The 20552-nt window shown below is 40.5% G+C and overlaps 9 protein-coding genes and 1 long non-coding RNA gene across 11 annotated transcripts; 6 read left to right on the top strand and 4 right to left on the bottom strand.

Annotated features, from left to right (window-relative positions):
• Window positions 1-2227: 2227 nt before the first annotated feature.
• Window positions 2228-3750, top strand: LOC145698018 (uncharacterized). Its single transcript, XM_081775228.1, has 5 exons — window positions 2228-2334; window positions 2669-3100; window positions 3141-3340; window positions 3387-3567; window positions 3613-3750. Exons 1-5 carry the CDS (start codon window positions 2323-2325, stop codon window positions 3664-3666), a joined length of 879 nt encoding a protein of 292 aa, XP_081631354.1. The 5' UTR covers window positions 2228-2322; the 3' UTR covers window positions 3667-3750.
• Window positions 3751-4267: 517 nt separating this feature from the next.
• LOC145695944 (uncharacterized) lies at window positions 4268-5829 on the top strand. Its single transcript, XM_081772999.1, has 6 exons — window positions 4268-4464; window positions 4575-4779; window positions 5030-5088; window positions 5131-5315; window positions 5360-5540; window positions 5613-5829. Exons 1-6 carry the CDS (start codon window positions 4387-4389, stop codon window positions 5790-5792), a joined length of 888 nt encoding a protein of 295 aa, XP_081629125.1. The 5' UTR covers window positions 4268-4386; the 3' UTR covers window positions 5793-5829.
• A 68-nt stretch (window positions 5830-5897) lies between these two features.
• LOC145711074 (uncharacterized) lies at window positions 5898-7078 on the bottom strand. Its single transcript, XM_081788800.1, has 6 exons — window positions 7004-7078; window positions 6783-6955; window positions 6518-6741; window positions 6378-6469; window positions 6163-6333; window positions 5898-6118 (listed from the first exon to the last, which is right to left on the bottom strand). The coding sequence occupies exons 1-6, from the start codon at window positions 7056-7058 to the stop codon at window positions 6024-6026; spliced, it is 810 nt and encodes a 269-aa protein (XP_081644926.1). The 5' UTR covers window positions 7059-7078; the 3' UTR covers window positions 5898-6023.
• A 2266-nt stretch (window positions 7079-9344) lies between these two features.
• Window positions 9345-11364, bottom strand: LOC145707218 (uncharacterized). The gene is made up of 5 exons (XM_081784712.1): window positions 11188-11364; window positions 10872-10945; window positions 10536-10690; window positions 10079-10222; window positions 9345-10035 (listed from the first exon to the last, which is right to left on the bottom strand). Exons 1-5 carry the CDS (start codon window positions 11272-11274, stop codon window positions 9902-9904), a joined length of 594 nt encoding a protein of 197 aa, XP_081640838.1. The 5' UTR covers window positions 11275-11364; the 3' UTR covers window positions 9345-9901.
• Window positions 11365-11519: 155 nt separating this feature from the next.
• On the top strand, window positions 11520-13045 carry LOC145695749 (proteasome subunit alpha type-6-like). Of its 2 annotated transcripts, XM_081772765.1 has the most exons (7): window positions 11520-11622; window positions 11892-12025; window positions 12065-12196; window positions 12242-12400; window positions 12443-12571; window positions 12667-12861; window positions 12908-13045. In XM_081772765.1, the coding sequence occupies exons 1-6, from the start codon at window positions 11573-11575 to the stop codon at window positions 12810-12812; spliced, it is 750 nt and encodes a 249-aa protein (XP_081628891.1). In that variant the 5' UTR covers window positions 11520-11572; the 3' UTR covers window positions 12813-12861; window positions 12908-13045. The 2 variants fall into 2 exon arrangements, with proteins under 2 accessions (XP_081628891.1, XP_081628890.1); XM_081772764.1 differs by having other exon boundaries at window positions 12667-13005.
• Window positions 13046-13069: 24 nt separating this feature from the next.
• On the top strand, window positions 13070-14745 carry LOC145695744 (WD repeat-containing protein 75-like). Its single transcript, XM_081772761.1, has 3 exons — window positions 13070-13271; window positions 13372-14466; window positions 14512-14745. Exons 1-3 carry the CDS (start codon window positions 13086-13088, stop codon window positions 14728-14730), a joined length of 1500 nt encoding a protein of 499 aa, XP_081628887.1. The 5' UTR covers window positions 13070-13085; the 3' UTR covers window positions 14731-14745.
• Window positions 14746-16178, top strand: LOC145695746 (uncharacterized). Its single transcript, XM_081772763.1, has 7 exons — window positions 14746-14951; window positions 14998-15062; window positions 15113-15251; window positions 15292-15427; window positions 15475-15567; window positions 15611-15843; window positions 15890-16178. Exons 1-7 carry the CDS (start codon window positions 14761-14763, stop codon window positions 16122-16124), a joined length of 1092 nt encoding a protein of 363 aa, XP_081628889.1. The 5' UTR covers window positions 14746-14760; the 3' UTR covers window positions 16125-16178.
• Window positions 16179-16183: 5 nt separating this feature from the next.
• Window positions 16184-16770, top strand: LOC145695747 (uncharacterized). The gene is made up of 3 exons (XR_014133774.1): window positions 16184-16305; window positions 16380-16511; window positions 16558-16770. It is a non-coding gene; the product is annotated as an uncharacterized LOC145695747 (long non-coding RNA).
• A 27-nt stretch (window positions 16771-16797) lies between these two features.
• Window positions 16798-18392, bottom strand: LOC145695745 (D-beta-hydroxybutyrate dehydrogenase, mitochondrial-like). The gene is made up of 4 exons (XM_081772762.1): window positions 18175-18392; window positions 17657-18117; window positions 17175-17560; window positions 16798-16996 (listed from the first exon to the last, which is right to left on the bottom strand). The coding sequence occupies exons 1-4, from the start codon at window positions 18353-18355 to the stop codon at window positions 16849-16851; spliced, it is 1176 nt and encodes a 391-aa protein (XP_081628888.1). The 5' UTR covers window positions 18356-18392; the 3' UTR covers window positions 16798-16848.
• Window positions 18393-18601: 209 nt separating this feature from the next.
• LOC145711650 (proton-coupled zinc antiporter SLC30A2-like) lies at window positions 18602-19643 on the bottom strand. The gene is made up of 3 exons (XM_081789337.1): window positions 19477-19643; window positions 18848-19326; window positions 18602-18807 (listed from the first exon to the last, which is right to left on the bottom strand). The coding sequence occupies exons 1-3, from the start codon at window positions 19533-19535 to the stop codon at window positions 18602-18604; spliced, it is 744 nt and encodes a 247-aa protein (XP_081645463.1). The 5' UTR covers window positions 19536-19643.
• Between the last annotated feature and the right edge of the window lie 909 nt (window positions 19644-20552).

Genomic DNA, 20552 nt, shown 5'->3' with positions numbered 1-20552 from the left:
ACTTGTCGCAGTTTACTTTCTTCAGGACTTTCAAGTAGACCTTCTCTTTCACCGCCTTTACTTTCAAAACATGAATATTCCGCTGCTTGATTTTTAAAATCTTGATCTTCTGCTGCTCTCCTAAAGAAAAACATCCGCCCTTTGGAAATCGCTGGCAAAGATTTTCGATCAAAATTTGTCTGAGCTCTTCTTTTTCAAAAAGCGAGATCATTTTTGTTGCCCCAGAAAAAGATCGAAGTTATCGAAAGGTAAATTTGCAAGTTATAATTGAAGCTTTGAATAATTGATAAAGGGAACAAAAAAGTGTGGCTGAAAATGCTCAATTACGTGTTTTTATCGAATTGTTTTTTGAAGAAATTTTTTGAAAAAAAAGGGGGCAGTAATATTTATTTCTGAACGGTAGAATCGCGTTCCCCTCGAGAGTCATTATTTTAGATTTTCATCGTAAGGGATGAGTCTTTTCGCGCACAAAAATTTTCGCGAAAAATATTCAATTTTCTTTCGGAAAAAAATCTCGAGAAAAAAATAGTTCAGCGGAAAAATTTAATTTCAAGGAACCATAAATGATTTTTAAATTTTGATAGTGCGAAGTTATTTTTCAACGTGTTTGTGAATCAAGTATGATATCTAAATAGTCATTTCCATTTCTTTGGTAAGCTAAAGCTGCAAGAGTCAATTAAGAGTTAATCTACTAATCATGATTGAGAAAAAGCCGACATATAAAGCTTTAGCTTGGTATACCGTATACACAAAAATCGGCATGAAAAGACCACAAATCCAAATCAATATTCTTCCCCCTTTTCACAGCTGTTCTAATAATCCCCTTTCGTCATCAATTCCAAGCTCGCTAAATAAATCCATGCACTTGAAATGCATAATTAGCACGGCTGAATCGGCGAGTACCAATAAATCGAATGCTGATTCATTCGATCGCTCGTCTAAATTACCGATTGGTAATGCATTACCAATTTTGGAAACCCGTCAGGTTTTTCCTTCGAAAAATTGAAATTTTTCTAAATTTTTCTTGATAAGAGGAATTTTCGACCTAGAGAAATCAATATTTTTTCCAAAATTAGGGCAAATTCGTCAATTTTCGGCGAAAAAACAAACTTTCAAGTGCGAATTTAGGGGTGAAAGAGTCGAGAAAAATTATTTTTTTCCAGCTGAAAATGTCCTGGAGTTCATCATTTCAACTCAGGAAATCTCTCCTATCATTTGACCTCCTCTTTAATATTTTATTTTATCCAAATGGCCGATGGTCCAAGTTGGTATCTTTCAAACAAGGTACCGGTTTGAGACTCTTTTCTTTGCCTCAATTACTCTTTCATCCAGCAGATTAACAATTTACATGGCGACTATTAAAGCCCTTCTTGGGTACTTCTTTGGGTACTTTGTCCCTCTTTTTCGAGGAAGAGATGATGATTTTGAATTTTCTTGTGATTTTTCGAGCGGGTTGGGCCGTTCCAGCAGATTTTCAGAAGTTCTTTCAAGGGTATTTATTTATTATTTTAAAATTATTAATATATTCATCAAGACACGAAAAAGCTGTTCAAAGTCAAAGGTAAGGAACTTATCTTGACTGTTTGATAAATTTTCTCAGCAGAGAAGAAAGTGGAATGATGAGCGACTACATCTCTGAGCGAGCGAAACTTCACAAGCTTCAGAAAATGATGACTAAGGTTTGAGTTGAAAATTTGAAGAAATTCGATATAGAAAAAACGGGGCGCTATGGAAATGTCGCTGAATGTCGCCGAGTGTCGTAAAATGTCGGCAAATGTCGCCGAATGTCGTAAAATGTCGGCAAATGTCGCCGAATGTCGCTCTTCTTTAAAATACAGGCATTTTGAAAGAAATATCCAGTGACATTCGGCGACATTAGGCGACATTCGGCGACATTCGGTGACATTCGGCGACATTCACAGTGACTGCCAAAAAACCATCATGTTTTTATCAAATTTCAACTCTGATCAAGCTCCAAATGTCAAACCATGACAAATCAAGGCTGAAAATCCCGATGCCAGAAGAAGTCCAAAAAAGTCGCGAAAAACAAGCGGCATTTATTTAAAATTGTTTTTCAATAAATTAATTTTAATTGAAAAAAGAATCACATTGCAAATGGATCGTGTGGTCCGCAAAGTTGTTATCTGTTTATTTACTCGGCACGTTTGTTTCGAAACCACGTTGTTTTCCACCCAGCGCCTCATTGGCCATATAAACTAGAATTACCGTTTTTCAGGACATCAGAGTTCCGATAAGGAAACGATAAAAAAGAAAAAGCTTTTTTGAAAGCGATTTTCTAGAGAGAGTCAAGCTTAAACCAGAATGTTGTTCAAGGTAAGAAAAGAGTCAAATTTCGCGATTTTACAACCACGATTTTAATTAATTAATATATTTGGTTATCATTTTAAAAAAAAGAATACTAAGAATTAAGAGTCTTATGGTTGATTTTTGGGAATAAATCAAAAATGAAAGTAATTTTTCGAATAACCAATAAGATTGCTGTATTTGGCCAACCGGCCAATCAAAACCCTGATCCAAGAAACCACTTCCATATTTTTGTTCTGCTCAAATGTTGACCCTAACTGATGATATGATATTGAAGATAAGGGCCCCTGAGATACTCATTTTGCTTTTAACCCTGTTCTCTTCCTTGATTTTCAAATTTCAGGTTGGACTCGCTGCTCTTACCGTCTACGCCCAAACTTCATCGACCGAGTGCGGCGCCATCACTCAAGTCTCCGGCAACGTCTCCGAAGAATGCCAAGACGATTACTGCTACCGAGTCCAGTTCTCCTGCCCCGCCGGCTCCACGCCCAGCCATCTGAACACCTTCAAGTGCAAAAAGGGCGTCTGGCATCCGGCTCTCGGCGCGAACGAGGTCATCAGCTGCATCGAAAACGACATCGACTGTAACTACAACCAGCTTCCTTCTATAACCGAAGGAGTTGTGGCCAACTGCAACGATGCGGGATGCACTTATTCTTGCGAAAACGGAATGGAACCGACGACAACTGGAGCTTCCTGCGATCGACAATTCGGTCTCTGGAATCTCACTGGAGCTAACTCTTCTAGAAAAATTCGATGCCCAAAGGCTCCAAAGGTTAGTTCGATCGAAAACAACGAGGAAAACCCTCCTTTAGGAGCCAAAGCATCAAATGCGAGCTGCCGACAAGTGCGGCGAATTCACTGGATTCGATGAGAATACAGTCGAAGAAGTCGACTGCGACAAGAAGTACTGTACTTACCAGTGCAAAGAGGGTCTCCATCACATCACTTCTTCCATCGCCAAATGCACCAACGGCGGCGGCTGGAAACTCGAAGGCAATGTCCAATTCATCAGGTAACGCGATCATTCAATGCTTGTTTTCAACGCGTTTTTCATGAAGATGTTTTGGACTTGAAAACACTTGGCACGAGTCCTGGAAGCGAAAGGATGGAATCTACCGACCACCCTTCCAGTGCGATCCGGATCGAATCCGACACGTGACACTTGCCGACTGCGAGAACGAAGACGACGGCGCTGTGACTCAGTGCAACGTCGTTTGCAAGGGAAAAGTTATTGATACGGTAAGAGTCCAATTCTATGAGCTCGGCATTAAATGATTATCAAAGACCCGCTGCATCAACCACCGAGGAATCTGGTCCGAAGAATGGTTCGACTGCTAAAAGAAGAAAACGCAAAAATCTGATGACCAGATAATGGATGGACGATTTTTTACCTGTATTATACTTTTCCTAATAAATTTTCTCAGCAAATTTTTTGAAAAAAATATTCTTTTTTTGACTCGAAATTTGCATATCAGCTTTTTACGAGTCCTCACACCTTGTTGAAAAGTAGAGCAACGGTCGAAAAAACTCCTTCCTTTGATTTTCCTTGTCTCAATGGATCGACATTTTACGTAATGCGGTCGTTTTTTATTCGTGCTCGACCTTGTTTGCAGTTTTCTCCGGTAGTCACAAGGTCATGTTTTAGGGTGGTCGAATTTCTCCATTTTTCTGGAATTTTAGCGAGAGATTAGTCGATAAGAAAATTTTTATAAAATAATAAATTTGTTGTTTTTAAATTTTTATTTCAAATTTTATTTCAAAATTAAAAAGTTCTTTAAAAATCAAAAATTTTCTCGAGCAAAGAATTTATGAGAAGGAAGAAGTTCCTCGAAAAAATCATCATTTCCACTTTATCTTCAAAATCAAAACTGAAAACTGATTTCGCAAGCGCTTCCAAAATCGCCCCAGTCAGCCACCCAGGCTTGGCCACCCTTTCCGCGCTGCCTTGAGAGCGCCAAGAAAGTCAAATTCCATCGTCTTATTTAAATCATCGCTTTTGCCTTTTTTCTAAATCAAATTTCATTTTGAAGATTTTCAGATAAAAAAAAAACAGAGAAAATGGGTAAAGAAGGACTTCAAGTTATCCATGCTGGATATTGCAAGACTGGAACGAAAAGTGTCAATGCCATGCTAACGGTAAGGACAAGGAGGGGTATACCCTTATTTTATTTCGTCGAGAAAATGATAAGGAAATTTTTGAGAAACGAAATGTCAATTTTCTGCTCTAAAATAAACCTTCTTTTCAGCAACTTGGCTACAAAGTCTGCGACGCGCCCGAGGCCATCTACCGCCACTGGGAGGACTGGGAGAGAATCGCCAACGGCGAGAAACCAAATGAAGTTCTGCAAAAACTTTTCGGCGCTGGAAATCCTGACGAGTACACCGCCTGCGTCGATCTACCACACTTTGCGTTTTGGGAAATTCTTCTCAAACAATTTCCCGATGCCAAAGGTAAAACAAAATCATTTGCAAATATTGAATCGGGCAACGAAAGTAAATCGTATAAAGGAGATAAAAAATTGCCGGGTCAAGGATTTTTATTTGTTTTTTTAGTAAATATTTTTGGTGTCCAATAAGATTGGCCAAAGCCGCTACGCGGCTTTATTTATAAAACAGCCGCTACGCGGCTATTAATGTTAGCTCTTTTAGCGCTTGATTCAGGCTTTTCCAAAAAACTTTCCAAAAAAATATAATTTTTTAGTAATTCTCGCCATCCGAGACGAAGACAAATGGGCCAATTCAGTCGTCAAGCATTTGGCGGTAAGAAGAAATCTTGAATCAAAAAACTCATTGGTTTTTCAGGTCGAGCGAGAGCAATTCAAAGAAATGGGCTGGTGGCGACTTCATTCTGGAATTTACAAATGGGTCTTCAATCACTCTTCTCGAGCTGTCGGTCTTTACATGGACTGGATCCGACCGCTTTCTATCGGCGCTGAATCGAGAAACTTCTACGGCGAAAATATGGACCTTTATCGCCTCAAATACAGGTTGAAATCACAAAATAAAAGCCCTTCTTTATTCCATTTTTCAGACAACACAACCAGTACGTTATGAACAACTGCCCGAAAGACAAGCTCTTGATCTGGCGAATCGAAGACGGATGGGAGCCAATTTGCAAGTTCCTCGGAAAACCGGTTCCCGACGGACCCCTTCCTCATTGCAACAGACTCGGTGGTGTCATTAAAGATCTCGAAAACTCTGTCGACTACCAGGTAAATTCCTTTTTGACCCTTCTCCTTGACCATTCCAAGGCCGAATTCTTAAAGTAACTCTTTCTTTTCAAGGCAATGGTCCGTAAGCAAACAATCTCAATAGTCCTTCGTTTGGCCATCATCGCCGCGACCGGCTATGGCTGGTTCAAGGGACTCGTCCAGCCCCACTTGCAAGTTGAAGAATCGATGCCCTTCAACTGGAAAATGCTCGCTGCTGGAGTTGCCTTCTTGTTTACAATGCGACACCTTTAGATTCTGCCTTCCTGATCGTACTTTTCTATAAAGTAAAATAAATATAAAATTTTAAAAAATATTTTTCATTGAATTTGAACTTTTGGAGCACCTTTTATTTACCGGTAAACGATTTGAGAGCAGAAATCTTTCGATTCGTTTTTGAACTTGATGGGTTGAAATTTATCACTACAGAAGCTAACGTCGATAATTTAACAGCCTTCTGGTATCATAATTTTAAATAGGAAAAAATTAGACAGTAGGCGTCTGGGCATAATCAATGAGTTCGCGGAGCAGAGGCGGGAGCATTTGGGCCGAGTTTCTTTCTTGCAAGGTTTCCAGGCAAACTGAAAAGATTATTCTTTATTGGAAAAGAGGTTTGGGTACTTACAGCATCTGAATGTTGAAAAAGCGTGGTGGAACGAGTCGGAGATGCTCTTGAGGTATTCTTTGATCACGAAATCGTCAACATCGTGGGACTGCTGTATGCTCAAGATCAGGATTCGTTTGAGGAACATGGCGCTTCTGTCGATTTCCGAAGCGTTATGAACATCCAAATTATCTGAAAAAGCGTAAAATGAATAACTGTGGGCAAAAAGGGCTTACTTCTTTGAAAAATGAATTCTGCTGAAAGAAGAGCAAGTTGTTCAGGAGTCAAATGGCAGGAAGAGAGCTGGGTCATGGCGGAAATCAAAGTTCTGAAATGGCAAAATTTCCTTTTGAAATGATGAAAAAGATCTAAATACCGAATAACATTTGTTTGAGAAAAGGAAACTGTGGAAAGCATCCATTCGGTCACCCTCTTTTCGTTGATGAGAAAAGAGCCGTCGTGGTAGAGGGTCCGGGAGAGGTTGATGATGATCACGAAAAAGAAGCGATTTGCAATGAGCTTGATTTGATCACTCTGGCCGTTTGGAAGCTCTTCTAGGCGTTTGAAATCGTCTAGTCGTTTGCAAAAAGCGACCACTTTCTAGAGCTACGGATGAGGAAAAGCGGAAATGCAAAGATCACCTCGATTTTGCAATTGAAATCAGCGAGAAAATCGTCCCAGGAAATCGTGAAGTCCCCCGCCAGCTCAGAACTGAGTTCTTCTTTTTGAGGGAAAATGGAGAGGAATGCGTGAGCGGTGTTTGAAAGCGTCGTCACGACGTGATGAGGATCCATGGATTGAATGAAGCTCGAATCTGAAAATCGATTGTAAGATGAAAAATTTGAGAAAAGAAAATTCTTGCCATTGTCGATGGAGCTCGGAGTATCTGGCCCAGATTCTTCATCGTTGGCGCACATGTCGTTTTTGTACTCTGGAAAAAAGGGTCTCGACTTTTGGCCAATAAGAAGCCGGGAATCGTTCAACCGGCCAATCAGAAGCGACCCTTGCCTTGGTAAATGGCATCCTTAGCGCGTTTCGTCATTCTTCCATATTTCATCGCTAAAAAAACAGATTTCTTTACCACATTCAACACCGAAAAAGCCAAATCAAACATTCACATGCAACGACAAAATACAGTCAAGCTACAGTCAAACTAGTGACAGGACAAAACCGTGCATTTTCTCATCACTACGTTAATCTTACCTTAAAAACGGAAGAAAGCAGAAGTTTTTTTGTCAAATTTTAAGAAAGAAAAAACGCTAGAAAAGAGGATAAAACGACTGGATTACCTGAACGACTCATGCCAATAGCGATGCACTTGTTGAATCTGCAGAATTGACAGCGGTTTCTTGTGTGAATGTTGATCTCGCAATTTCCATCCGCATTGCATTGAATCTTGTTCTTTGCTTTTTCCACGCGGCGGAAGAATCCCTTGCAACCTTTTTCTGGTTTTTCGAAAGAGCTTTTCTGCTTGAAAAATAGTAGTCCACTTTTTCCCTAACCCGCTCGCCGAAAAAGGAGAATTCAAAATAGATGACCACCGAGCAATTCGTAAAAATAAACGAAAGACGATAATCCCAAACCCTCGGGCTCTTGCTATAAAAAGATCCGAGTTATGCAACTGAGGAATTATGTAATAACTAGTTATGCAATAGCTCAAATCAAGCATGCGCCATGCATTTTGAAAGGATGATAAAACGACAGATGAACTAATTTTGATGATATTAATGAATAGATTACTGGATAATCAATGAGCATCAACAAAAATGACTATGACTTAAGGGTACGGGGAACGATATTCAAAAGAGGTTCATCCCCTTATTATGGCTCTTTGGCTCGAAAACCTGTGCAGAAAACCTGAGTCAGGGTCTGAATTTCCACCTTTTAGGCCCTGACTCAGGTTTCTTACGAATGTCGCCGAGCCCGGTTTAAGGGCGTCACAAATAAAAGAAAATTAACAACCCGGGCAAGCTTTGTTCGATCATTTCTTGACCGAAGGATTTCCCGTTCAAATCCACCGAAATTAAAACCTCCGAAAACCCGATCCTTCGCAAGTTCTCTGTCCGTAATGGACACCAGAGCTTTTGTCTCCGCAAACTTTGCACGGCGGTACCCAGTTTTTGAAGTCGTCCAGCTCGCCTTCCTGCAGTGGATTTACTTGCTGCTCCGGCTTGTTTTTGAAGCGAGGCATTTTTTCTATTTTTGTTCAACGAGCTGCTGGATTGGAGAATTTCTTGATGCTTTAAATTTTTCATAAGATTAAACAAAAGCGGAAATAATGTATTCATTAGTGAAATTCGTTAGCATAAAATTTAATACAAAATATTTAAATTATATTTAAATATTTTAAATATTAATTATCAAAATTTTGAATATCAACTTAGCTATTTCAAATTATCGATAAAAAATTATAAGTTTGATTATTAAAATAAAATTTTGTTAAAATAAAATTTTATCAATAAATGATATCATAATTATAAATATTGAAATAATTAATAAAATAATAATTAGATCGAATTTTAAACTGACAATTATTTAATAGAAAAAAATCCATCCAAAAAGGAAATGGACCAAAAATGAAGAAAGAGAGAATCATTTATCTGTATATAAAGAAAATTAAACACACCGAGCAAGTCAAATATTTTCACGGTTGAATCGGCAGATCACCAGCTCATCAATATATCTCTCCTCCGAAACTAGGTCGGTTCCAGACCTCCTCTTTTTCGTTCTGTACTTCCTTTGTTAAAAATATTTAAAAAATAGGAACTATTGTTCAAAATTGATGAAGGATAGTTTGCGATCCTTCTATTTTGGTCACTGATACGATGGCCAGCATGGCCAGAACGAGTGAGAGGGAAAAAACAGACAGCTCAACTCAACTGTCTATTTTTTCGCTATCTCGAGCCTACGCAGCGAATCTTTTTCATTCACGAATTCGTTTTCGTAAAAAAAAAATGATGATTTCAAACTCATAAAATCCACCTCGCCATTTTTGGCATCGAAAACATTGGTCAGCGATGACCCCCCTCAGCGCTCCTTTTTTCCCGATTTTCGACCAAGAGGAAATTTAGACAGAAAACTTGAACCGAGGATAAGAGTCATGCATATCGCCTTATCAGCAGTTTTTTGATGATAAGATAAAAAAGCTCACGATTTTTCCGATATTTTGATTGTCTCGCCGAGAAATTAAATTTTCGGCGATTCAATTATTCAATTATCGGCATTTAAAAAAATTAAAAAATAATTCGCCCAAGATTGTCGATAAAAAACAAGCTCAAGAGCCAAAGATTGTAAAAAAAAGCTCGAAAATCGCGAAATTTTGAATTTTTTTTTTCAATCTTTCGCTGAAAAAAATTTCCTGTCTAAAAATCCCTCCAGAAAAAGCTTGATTTGAAATTTTAGACAGCAAAGAAATCGATTAATATTCCTCGTAAAAGCAGACCGCGTTTCTTGGAAAGATTAGAGAAAAATAGACAGTGTCAAGTTTAGACGTTGAACTTGAGGATACATCGAGCCTCGTAAAATCGATGAAGGCGGTTTTTGGTTGATTAGTTTTCCTTTTTGTTTATTGCTTTGGATTTGTAACAGCTGGCGTACATTCGCGAGAACCAGTTGAGATTTTGCCAGTCTGACAAGATCAGCATGATGATGGTGGCAGTAAAGATGTAGACGTTTTCCGTGAACATGTACATTTCGTTGCTGGTTTTCAAGCTCAAAAAATATCCAAGCCGCAGGGAGCCTGACCCTGATCGAAAAAATTCTAGAGCTCGTTCCTTTGAAGATAAAACTTATACCACGCAAAAGGGATGACCGCGATTCGGACGAGAAAGAAGCCCCAGCAAGCAATTCGGTTATTCAAGTAGTACAGCTTCGACTTTTTCAAGCCAAACATTGCTAAAAAGAAAGAAATCAGGAATAGCCGAGTGAAGAAAAATACCGAGCATGAGACGAAGCTGCATATTCTGATTGAAGAAATCGGCGTAGTAGCGGTATTGAAGAACATTGAAGGCGAGGCAGCCTGCATCGATCCTGTAGATTGTCAGGTGGACGAAGCCGTAGAGGATGTGGTGGCAGATGTCGTCTGAATACAATTTTGAGGGTTTTTCATATAAAAATCCTCTTAAAATCTAAGTCAGGGTCTGTAAGATCCTTCAGAGCGGCTTTTTAAGATGTACGCTAAATTGAAGTGGCAGAATCTCGAAGCCGCTTTGCGGCTTTGTTTCAAAGTTAGCCGCTCTGCGGCATTTGCTTGAAGATCTTTCAAAACCTGACTCAGGTTTTCTTCACAGGGTTCCGAGCTGAGCAATGCTCAGCTGCTGCTCAGTGAGCATCAGTGAATCAGCTTAACCGGGGACCCTCTTATTTGAAAGAAAAATAATTGTATTTGTATTTACCAAATCCCGCCGTTTTGGTCAATAACCCGATGAACAAATCCGTCCAAAGAAACCCGATCCAGATTTGGCTAAATTTGCTCCATCCTTGCTCGCACAAATGCGGGTTGAATTGAAGATACAGAATCAGCGAACAAACAAACCAGCAATGAACGATGCTAAAAAGAACTTTACCTAGCGAAAAAATAGACATCCAATTTTAAAACTGTCCAATTTCTATTTTCGCAATGAAAAACACGGAATACAAACGCACTAAAATGTAACCAGAAATAAACTTGAAAATATCTCTTACGTAAAACGACGAAAATAATTGTCTATTTTCCGCAAATTTAAATTTACCTGACGCATTTTCTGAGGAAAAGATTCTGATCGCGGTCGGAAAGAAGTTCGAATTTTCGGCGAAGAGGAGGAATCTGAATTCAGTCGTTCAAAGTTTTCAAGTTTTCTCCTTTATGTTCCACTTTTTGTTTATAGGGCTACCTGAGCTCGGCAACCTGTGCTGAAAACCTGAGTCAGGGTCTGAAGTATCTCTACGCGGTTTTTCATACCCTGACTCAGGTTTTTACACAGGTTGCCGAGCTCAGAAGGGTACAAAACTGACAAACAGGGGCCCTTTAATATGGGGACCTAATATTTTTATAAAAATGTAACTCACGATTCTGACAATCGCTGGAAAAATGAGCGAATATCCAACAAGAATTTCCGCCATTCCAAAATAAATTTCTCTCGTCATTATCCCCATCTTTTCCACTTTCTTCTAACCTCTTTTCTCTTCTAAAAGTACAGTTTCCGAGCCGAGAAACTCTTCGTTCTCGAAATGAAGATTTGCTTGGCGCCGATTGGCCGGAGCGCGAGCATTTCGAGAATTGGGCAAATTTGAAATTTGTTTTTTTGAAATTTGCGCGTTTTTGCTGTTTTTAGCAAACTTTGCGAAACGAGACAAAAGAGAAACTCTTTTCCGTTCTCTAGAATTATATCTGCGCTGATATTTTTTTACAGATTTTTAATAAATTGTGTGAATTTCAGATAAAAAGTAGAGAATGTCGCGGGGATCGTCAGCTGGTTTTGACAGAAATATCACGATTTTCAGGTAAATGAATATGAAGAAATTAAAAAAGGAGGTGATTTACAAAGGAATTCCCTTATTTTCCCAGAAACATACCGATTTGATACTCAACCCGAGGCCGTCAGGCCGAGTATGGGGGCGAAGTCTCCTCCCTAAAATCTTTTCTTTGTTGAAAATTCCGCGAATATGCGTCTTTCTACTGAAAAAAGAGGTTGAGGGCGGGGGCTTCGCTCATACTCGGCCTAACGGCCTCGCTTTGAGCAAAAAATATTCTATAAATTCACCCTTTTTAGTCCGGAAGGTCGTCTGTATCAAGTAGAATATGCGTTCAAAGCAATCAACCAAGGCGGATTAACAGCAGTCGGAGTTCGCGGCGACACTTGCTCGGCACTCGTCATTCAGAAGAAGGTTCCAGACAAACTTATCGGTAAAGAACACGCCACCTCCTTTATCTCACGATATTTAGATGCGGATTCGATGTCCCGCGTTTGGAAAATCGGCGGCTCAAATGGATGCGTCGTTTGCGGCCTGTCCGCTGATTCGCGCGAGTTTGTCCGACGAGCAAGATATGAAACCATGAATTGGAACTACAAAAACGGTTAGCAATAGCTCAAATTCTCCTATTCTGACATTTGCTCTTCAGCTTATGATATGCCCTGCGATCAGCTGGCTCACCGAATGGCTTCAATCGCTCAAGTTTACACCCAAGAACCAGGAACCCGTGCTCTCGGCGTCGCCTCTCTCATTATCGGATACGACGATGAAAATCAAGTGCCGCTTCTTTACAGAACTGACCCTTCAGGTAGATCTCCCTTTTCTCTATTCCGAAAATGATCGATTCAAGGATACACTGCCGGTTTCAAGGCGGTCGCCATCGGAGCAAAGCAAACTGAAGCAACTAACTTTTTGGAGAAGAAACTTCGAAAGAAAACTGATCAGGAGAAATGGGGACTCAAAGAAACCGCCGAGCTCGGTAAGTGTTTCTACCCAATAAAGAGAAATTAGGTCCAAATTTGGAGACAAAAGATTGACATGTTCCTTACTTGTTGGTTTAACCATTTTTTCTAGCAATCACAACCTTGCAACACGTGATCGCCACCGACTTCAAGCCTCAAGAGATCGAGGTCGCCGTCGCCACCAGCGACAACCAATTCCGCCAACTGAGCAACGACGAAGTCGACGAAATCCTCACCATCATTGCCGAGCGCGAATAGTCAATTTTAGCTGTCTAGAACACTCTTTTTTTCTCACTCTCTTTTCACGGTAAGCCGCTTCCTTTTTCCATTCTAGCGCGCTAATTCCCTTTCAGGCAATATACGAAGTTATTACATGTATTACTGTAAATTTCCGAAAGTTCAAGAATTTCAATTTAGCCACTTTTGCTCTGTTACTGCGAGTTACAGAAAAAATTATTAAAAATAAACGGAAAGAACTCACAATCTAAAAACAACTCGTTTCTCTCCTTAGAAAAGTGCACTTACAGTAAGATGACTGTGACAGTCGAGAACGAGGAGGTGTTGAAGAGGAAAAAGACAAAGCGAGGGAAGAAGAAGCCGGCGAGTGCGAAGAACGCGACGCATAAGAAGCCTGAAAAGCAGGCGAGTCAGGAAAAGAAAGAAAAGCTCGCGAAGACCTCGTTTTTGACCGAGCTTGGTGGCCACTGTTTGTTACAGGTAAGGAAAGGATTCGTTTTGCCTGGAAGAAAGGTTTTGCTTCACATCATGTGTAGAAAAACTTAGGATCTCAAAAACCAATCTCAAATCATCTCTTCAGTCTATCCCTTGTCTTGTCGGCGACTACGTTTGTGCCATCACTGGCGATGCGATCCGCGTATATTCAGTTTACACTTCCGATTTCGTCGCTTCTTTGACTGGTCATACAGACACCGTCACCTCCATCATCCCTCACCCAACCCAGCCACTCTCTCTCATTTCTTCCTCCCTCGATGGAACTATTCGAATTTGGTCCGTCGACGATTTCGCACTCCTCAGAACCATCAGGGTTTCAAAAGATGAAGGCGTCAACGCAGTCAAAGCTACTGAAAAAGAGCTGCATCTTATCGTCAACGGCGGCTACGCAAGAATTCCGTTTCCGGAGAGTTCGGAGCGAACGATTTCAGTCGAACCAAAGTTCATCTTCGCCGATATTTTGAAAGAAAGAATCAACAAAAACGGTGGGGTCGATCGACAATGGTCTTTGAACGGAAAAGGCTCGAAAATTGCCTTCTTGGTGTCTCCGAAATTCATGAAGATCATCAGCCTTGATTCTTTAAAATCGAAAAAGGTCTCCTTCACTTTTAAAGACGGTCAAGCCGATAAACTGGACTATCACCCGCGCGAAGAGTCTGTCCTCGTGAGTTTTTCTTCCGGAAAGAACATCGTCTATTCGAACCTTTTGGAAACAAGTAGCAACAAGGCAGCGAAAGAAGCCGTCACAAACACAGTTTTCCACTGGCATCAAGGTCGTGACGATGCGGTCGACCAGGGCGGAGCCAAGATCGAATTCGACGCCTGCTACAGCACAGATGGGGTAAACATCATGTCCGGCGGCGCTGAAGCCGTCTTCCTCGTTGAAAACTGGAAGAACACGACTGACTCGAATAGCCGCGCCTTTATCCCTCGCCTCAACGCTCCGGTTGTTTGGGTGGCGAATTTTGGCGAATGGACGCTCCTGTCGCTTGCTGATAACTCGATTCAACTTGTCAATCATATGAGCATAAAACACACGATCAGTGGCTTTACGAAGAATGTGATGGATCAATACGAAGCAGGACTTTCTTGGGATCCAAATACTGATGCGATCGTGGCGAATAGTCGTCCAGGCATGCTTCAGATGTACTCGCTTGAGAGAAATAAAGAAGTTTCAAGGGTAGGTCATCAGGTCGACTGTAGCTTTTTTAATGATTGTTTTTAGCTTGATGTAACTCGCGAAAACATCGTCTTTCAATCTGGTTTCTTTTCATCGGCTTCTTCGATCGTCTTGGTCGACATTTTCGAGAAACGAATGGTTACTGTCGAGCGAAAAACGACAACAATGAGCAGTCAGCGGGACACCATTCGTCTTTGGACTCACGAGGGCGAGCGGTGGATTGATGAAACGCATATAGGATCGTGTTTTCGGAAAATTAATTGATCAACGCTTATGTTTCGGCGTTTGTAAAACATGTTTCAAGTCCGCGCTCATGTTGGGAACATCACTCACATTCAACTATTGAATCAGAAGTGCTTCATCACAGCCGGCAGCGACGGCAAATTAAAGAAATGGGAGGAAATTGACGGGCGGTGGATTACGACGCATATCGGTGGTTACAGGAACGAAGCGGTCAGGCATTTCGACGTTTCTGAGGATCAAAGGTACTTTTTCTTTCCAAAGTTATTCAATTTTTATCATTTCCTTTAGCATTGTCGCGTCAATTTCAAGATCGAAATGTGTGATTTACGCTTCTTCGAATCTTGCTTTCACAGGTAGCAATAATTGATCAAAATCAACGGACAATACCTAATCCTTACCTAAGATACGCTACTGCCTCCAGTAGAAAGTTCAAAAGGCCTAACAAGAGTTTACTTCTGCCGTGGAGACGCAAAACACAACCTTTTGGTCGGCAAAAAAGACGGCTACTATCTTTGGGATCTGATAACCTGCAGTTTGATCAGGTAGGAGCTTCACAAGCGATCTCTCTCACATCGGTTGAAGGATTATTTCGAACAAGAACGACTCGACATTTTGGAAAATCTGGAGGCATCCATCAATGGACATTTTCGTCAGCGCGGAAAAAAGCAAATCGGAAACAAGGTTACGAATTTTCGCTGGAGCAAGCGGAAAAATCAAGGTTTTCCTTAAGTCCTATCAACGAGCTTTTCTTTAACTATTCTTCAGACGACTGCAACAACGAAGAAAGATATCCTCTCTGCGCATATTTTCAGCCAGAATAAAATTGTTGTTCTTGCTAAAGGTGGATCGCTTCTCAAGGTAACTGCCCAGTCCTTGACTCCGCAATCAGACATTTTTCTAGCTTTCGTCAAAAGAAGAAGTCGAAGAACTTCAGAAAAAGTGCGAGCCGGAAATGCGTGTTCAGGAAACAAAAATGATGACGCCCGTCGGCGGAATGTTAAAAGTGACAGCCCCTGTTGAGGAAGTACAGGTCGCTGAAAAGCTTGTGTTGTCGAGCGATAAGCTGAGGGAGTTGCTCTATTTGCCCGCGTATCTTTTGCCGAAGGCGACTGACTTTGCTGGCAATCTTTTAAAGTAAGCTTCGAATCACCCTTTTAAAGCCTTTTAATTGCGATTGTAGCACTTTATTGGAAGCAAACGAGCTTTCAACACGGCAAAACGAGCTTGCCCGAGCAAAAACAGCGCCAAAAGAAGACGCTGAACCGATGGAAATTGACGAAAAGAACGAAAATTCGGACGATGAGACCTCTGAACCCCTCATAAACCTGAAACCAAAGGAAGAAGAAGTGACACGAGTGAACTTGAAGAAACTCGGAAAGCTGAAAAATCTGGAAGTGACTGCTAAATTTGGTTGAGTCTTCTGTATTCCCAAGTTTTGCAATAAAAATAAAATGAACCTGACGAATTCATCCATTTTGTTGATTTTTTTTTCTCAGAAGTGAGTTGTTTTCTCTAGAATCGCTTATTTTGAATTGATGAAAATCAGAGAAATGGTCAGTTTACAGTTTGAAAATGTCTGCGCCACAGCCAAAAACAGTAAGTTCTTCCCTTTTTTATGTGTTTTAAAGTTTCTTAAACGATAGAATGCAAGAATTTACCCTTTTTTCAAGGAGAAGACCTATTCCGTCAACGTCCGAATCGGTGAAAACCACGGAATCACAATCAAAAAAGAAGACAACTCACTTGCCAAAGTCTCCAATGTCTCTCTCTCCAAGAATACCAATGCCTGGCTCAAACTCAAGGTACTTTCAAAAACTCCACAGCAAACGCATAACTCTCTATTTCTAGCGAGAAGATAAAGTCCTCCGAATCGACGACAAGCCCGTGTGGAACATGACCGAAGAGCAGATCAACGCCCTCCTCGTCTCCAAGCTCGGCAAGGTCAACATGGTCGTCCGAAGAGGCTCCGTTTGAGAAGAAGAAACGAAGAAAACGCGACATTTTCCAAGCTGGAAACTTTTCCCCTTTTTCTACATTTCATTCCGCTTCACAGAAAACTGAACTCCCTTTTCTACCTCCCTCTTTTCATATTAAAATTGTAATAAAACATCTTTTTCAGTAAAACAAAGTCGTGGTTAGTTATTGCAGCTTCTTCTTTTTGTAGTTGAGTAGTTTCAGTGCGTTGCGGTTCAGGATTTTGTTCGAGAGAGAGGGGCAGATTTTGCGAAGCCAAATATGCGCACGGGTTTGGAAGTCGACAGGAAAGTACTCCAATTCGGGCTCCAAACTAGGGGAAATTTTGATTATCAGTGATCACTGATCATCGTCAAATTTGCACACGTTAACCTGTGTATAAACCTGAGTCGGGGTCTTGATAAGGCCGCGTTGCGAGAGTAAAACCCTTACTCAGGTAGCTACACAGGTTTCTGAGCGCGTATATCGTCACTTTTGCTTGCTTGACTTACCTAAACAGAGCGTCAAAGTAATAATCCAGCACCGGCTCCAGCGAATTGAACCCTTCAAATCGACTTGTGCAGTACTGAATCCTTTTCTCCAAGTAAATCGATTTTAAGATCTTCTTCGTCTGCGGACTCATTTGATTCATGATATTCTTCTGCAGCGCATCTCGATTCTCCAACGAAAGAATGCACGGATTATTATAACAGAAAACACCAGGGTAGATAGAGCTGAAGAAGACGTTTGAATTCCTGTTCTCGCTTTGAAGAGCTGTGACGAGGCAGCGTAACGCGCTTTTTGACAGCGTTAGGGGCAGATTTCCCGGTTCAGGGAGGTCTACAAGGTGATTGGAGTGGAATGCGATTCGACAGGGCGATTTCTGGGGGCGAACGAGCTTGAAAAAAGAGATTATTCTCGAAGAAATCGGCTAGGAAATCTGAATTCTAAGGACTCCGACTCAGATTGCCGATCCGCTTGAGCGCAGTCTTACCTCTAGAAGATCTTTCACAAGCTCCGCAATTTGCCAGACGTTGATTTCGGTAATTTTCTTCAAATACTTGACCCCGCTCCATTCAAAATCGCCAAATGCATCGACCCCCGAGTTCACCACCACCCCATGCAAGTCTTTGCTCCAAGTCGACAATCTCAGCCGCAGTCTCATCATGCTTTCGTTCAATTTCTCGTCGCTGGAAATGTCGAATTTGATCAAATAAACGCCATCTTCTCTGAGTTGAAGTAAAGATGAAGCCATCGGATCGCTCGCTCCGGCGATCACTTTTGCTCCTCGATTGATCAGGTATTTTGCCAGTTCTTGTCCGTAGCCAGAATCGACATTTGTGATGAAGATGACCTTTCCACTAGGGTCTAGCCATCGCGATTTGAGGGCCAAATTGAAGAATAGGAGGAGATACAGTGTGATGGATACAAGAAGGCTTCCACTGCTCCGAAAATCTGAAAACAAAACTCAGATCCTGACTCAGGTTTTCAACAAAGCTTCCCGATTCTTACATGAAACGATGATAAAATTGACGATCGAAAGAAGCATCATATTGAACTTAAACTCAGCATCTTTGCAGGGGTTCACCGAAACTTGCACGATTCCATCAACCAAGCATTTTCCAAATTCGGCGCTGTAGGTTAAAAATTTCTCTCTTAGTTTCTCGATTCTCTGGTCTTCAAGAAATTGCATTTTTGAATGTTTTTTTTTTTGCTGCAACGGTGCTGAGTGGGAGTTATACTGTGTCAGAAGGCAGGTTGGTTTCACACTTTTTGAAGCGTCATTTGGTTGACTCAGTAGGGTACTTTTGATACGAAGGACAACTCAAAATGCAAGAATGACTCTTTTTTCGCGTTTTTTTTTATTGTGATATAAAAATTCATTACTTTTTCTGTTGCGTAATGGAAGTTACAATTTATTCATAATCTAAGAATATTTTCAGCAGATTTCAACAAAAATACTTTGAAAATTATGCTCCAATTTTCTCAGAGCTTGTTTTATGTCTTCTGTCGTCGAGTCACTTTCAATTTCTATTGAAAGAGAGTACTTTTCCGGTGTTATTTGAAAGATTTGAATTGATTTCAAGCTTCCGAAATGAACGAGGGTAGTTTTTATGTTGACTGTTACTTCTTCCGGAACTCCACCTAATTTCTTTTATGAAGGGTTTTTGAAATATGGACTTACCCATCAAAATAAAAGCCAAGTCCCTGATGATCGGCAGAGTGGTGAAAAAGACAATTGTCATGAACAAAAAAGTGCAAATCGGATCCGCCAAAACAGCGACTTCTCTATGCCCAGGATAGCATTTGACGAATATTCCTGCGGCTAAAACTCCTATGCTTTGAACCAAATCGCCGACGATATGAACCATTGCTGCTCGAATATTGACCGCGTCATGACTGTGATTATGCCCAGCTCCAGGTCCGTGAGTGTGGCCATGACCAGATCCCCTTAAAACACAGGCGAGGAGAATGTTGAAGGCGATCGCAGCGCTGGAAATGGCGATCATGATGTTTTCGTTGAGATCTTCTTCTGGGTTTTTCATGTTTTCAACGGCTATGTATCCTAAGACCGCGGTGATGATCCAGAGAAGAATGATTGTAAAAGTAGCGCCGAGAACTTCGGCTCGATCCCAGCCGGAGGTAAGAGTATTCGTCGCGCGCCTGAATTATTTTTAATTCTTCAGCAAGTGTAAATATGATTCTGTCATAAAAAAGATGATTATTCGGGCGGAAATCTTTTTGAAAAAAAATTTTTCCGACTAATGAATTTTGCTTATTAGTAATAAGTTATTACTTTTTAGGTCGATTTACCTGTCAGAAAGCGAAATCGCCAATAAAGAAATTCCAAAAGAGAGCAAATCCGTAAGCATATGAGCCGCATCTGCTTGGACTGCCGTTGATTTCGCCAAAATTCCCGCCACGAATTCGCCGACAACGAAGATTAATGTTAAAATAGAAGCGATTATGAGCCGCTTTTTTCCTCGATCATTTTTGTGACTGTGGCCATGACTTGAACATCTATTTTCTGGCAATTCATTTTCCTCGGTTCTCTCGTTTAATTTTAATTCTTGCAAGTTTTCGTTTTCAAAAAGCTAAAAAAAAATATTTTCTAAATCCTTTTTTTATAAGTTCACCTCGTAAGAATTATTCTTCATTTTGAGGATAAATATCAAATTCTTTTTGTAATGATTCTTTTGAAAAGGCGCTTCTCTGAAAGGAGGTTTCTCACACTGTCAGCAGGAGGTAGATTTCGCAGACTGGGGGCAGCTTCGAAAGATTTTTTTATTAAATTTCGCCGTATTTGAGCGATTGCGCGAAAAGTAACGTTCTTGTGCATATTTGCACTTTCGTTATTAAACAAAATAAGGGAGATTTTTCGAGTCTTAAAAAAGAGTAGTATTGAACGGTAGAATCGCGTTCCCTCTAGAATCTTGCCTTAGATTTTTTAGAAAGGGATGAGTCTTTTTCGCGCTCAAAAATTTGCACCAAAAATATTCAATTTTCTTTAGGAAAATTATCTCGAGGAAAAAATGGTTCACCCGAAAATAAAAATTTTAGGAACCATAAATGATTCTTAAATTTCGACAATGTGCAGTTATTTTTCAGGATGTTTGTGAATCAATAATGATAAAGACCTCCAATTCAGATCATTCCTTAACAGATCATTCTAGTCAATAAATAATCATATATGATTGAGAAAAGGCCGACGTATAAACTTATACGGTATAACTTATACCGAAATCGGCTTGAAAGAAAAGTTGACAGATCAAAATCAATATTCTCCTCCCTCCCCACAGCTGTTCTTATCATCCCCCTTCGTCATCAATTTAGCCAAGCTCGCTTAATAAGTTCATGCACTTGAAATGCATTTTTAACTCGGCTGCATT

The sequence above is a fragment of the Oikopleura dioica genome, chromosome 1 (assembly GCF_907165135.1).
Source record: "Oikopleura dioica chromosome 1, OKI2018_I68_1.0, whole genome shotgun sequence".
NCBI classification, from domain to species: domain Eukaryota; kingdom Metazoa; phylum Chordata; class Appendicularia; order Copelata; family Oikopleuridae; genus Oikopleura; species Oikopleura dioica.
Note: the sequence above shows the minus strand (reverse complement) of the source record. Positions and strands in the feature narration are given on the sequence as shown.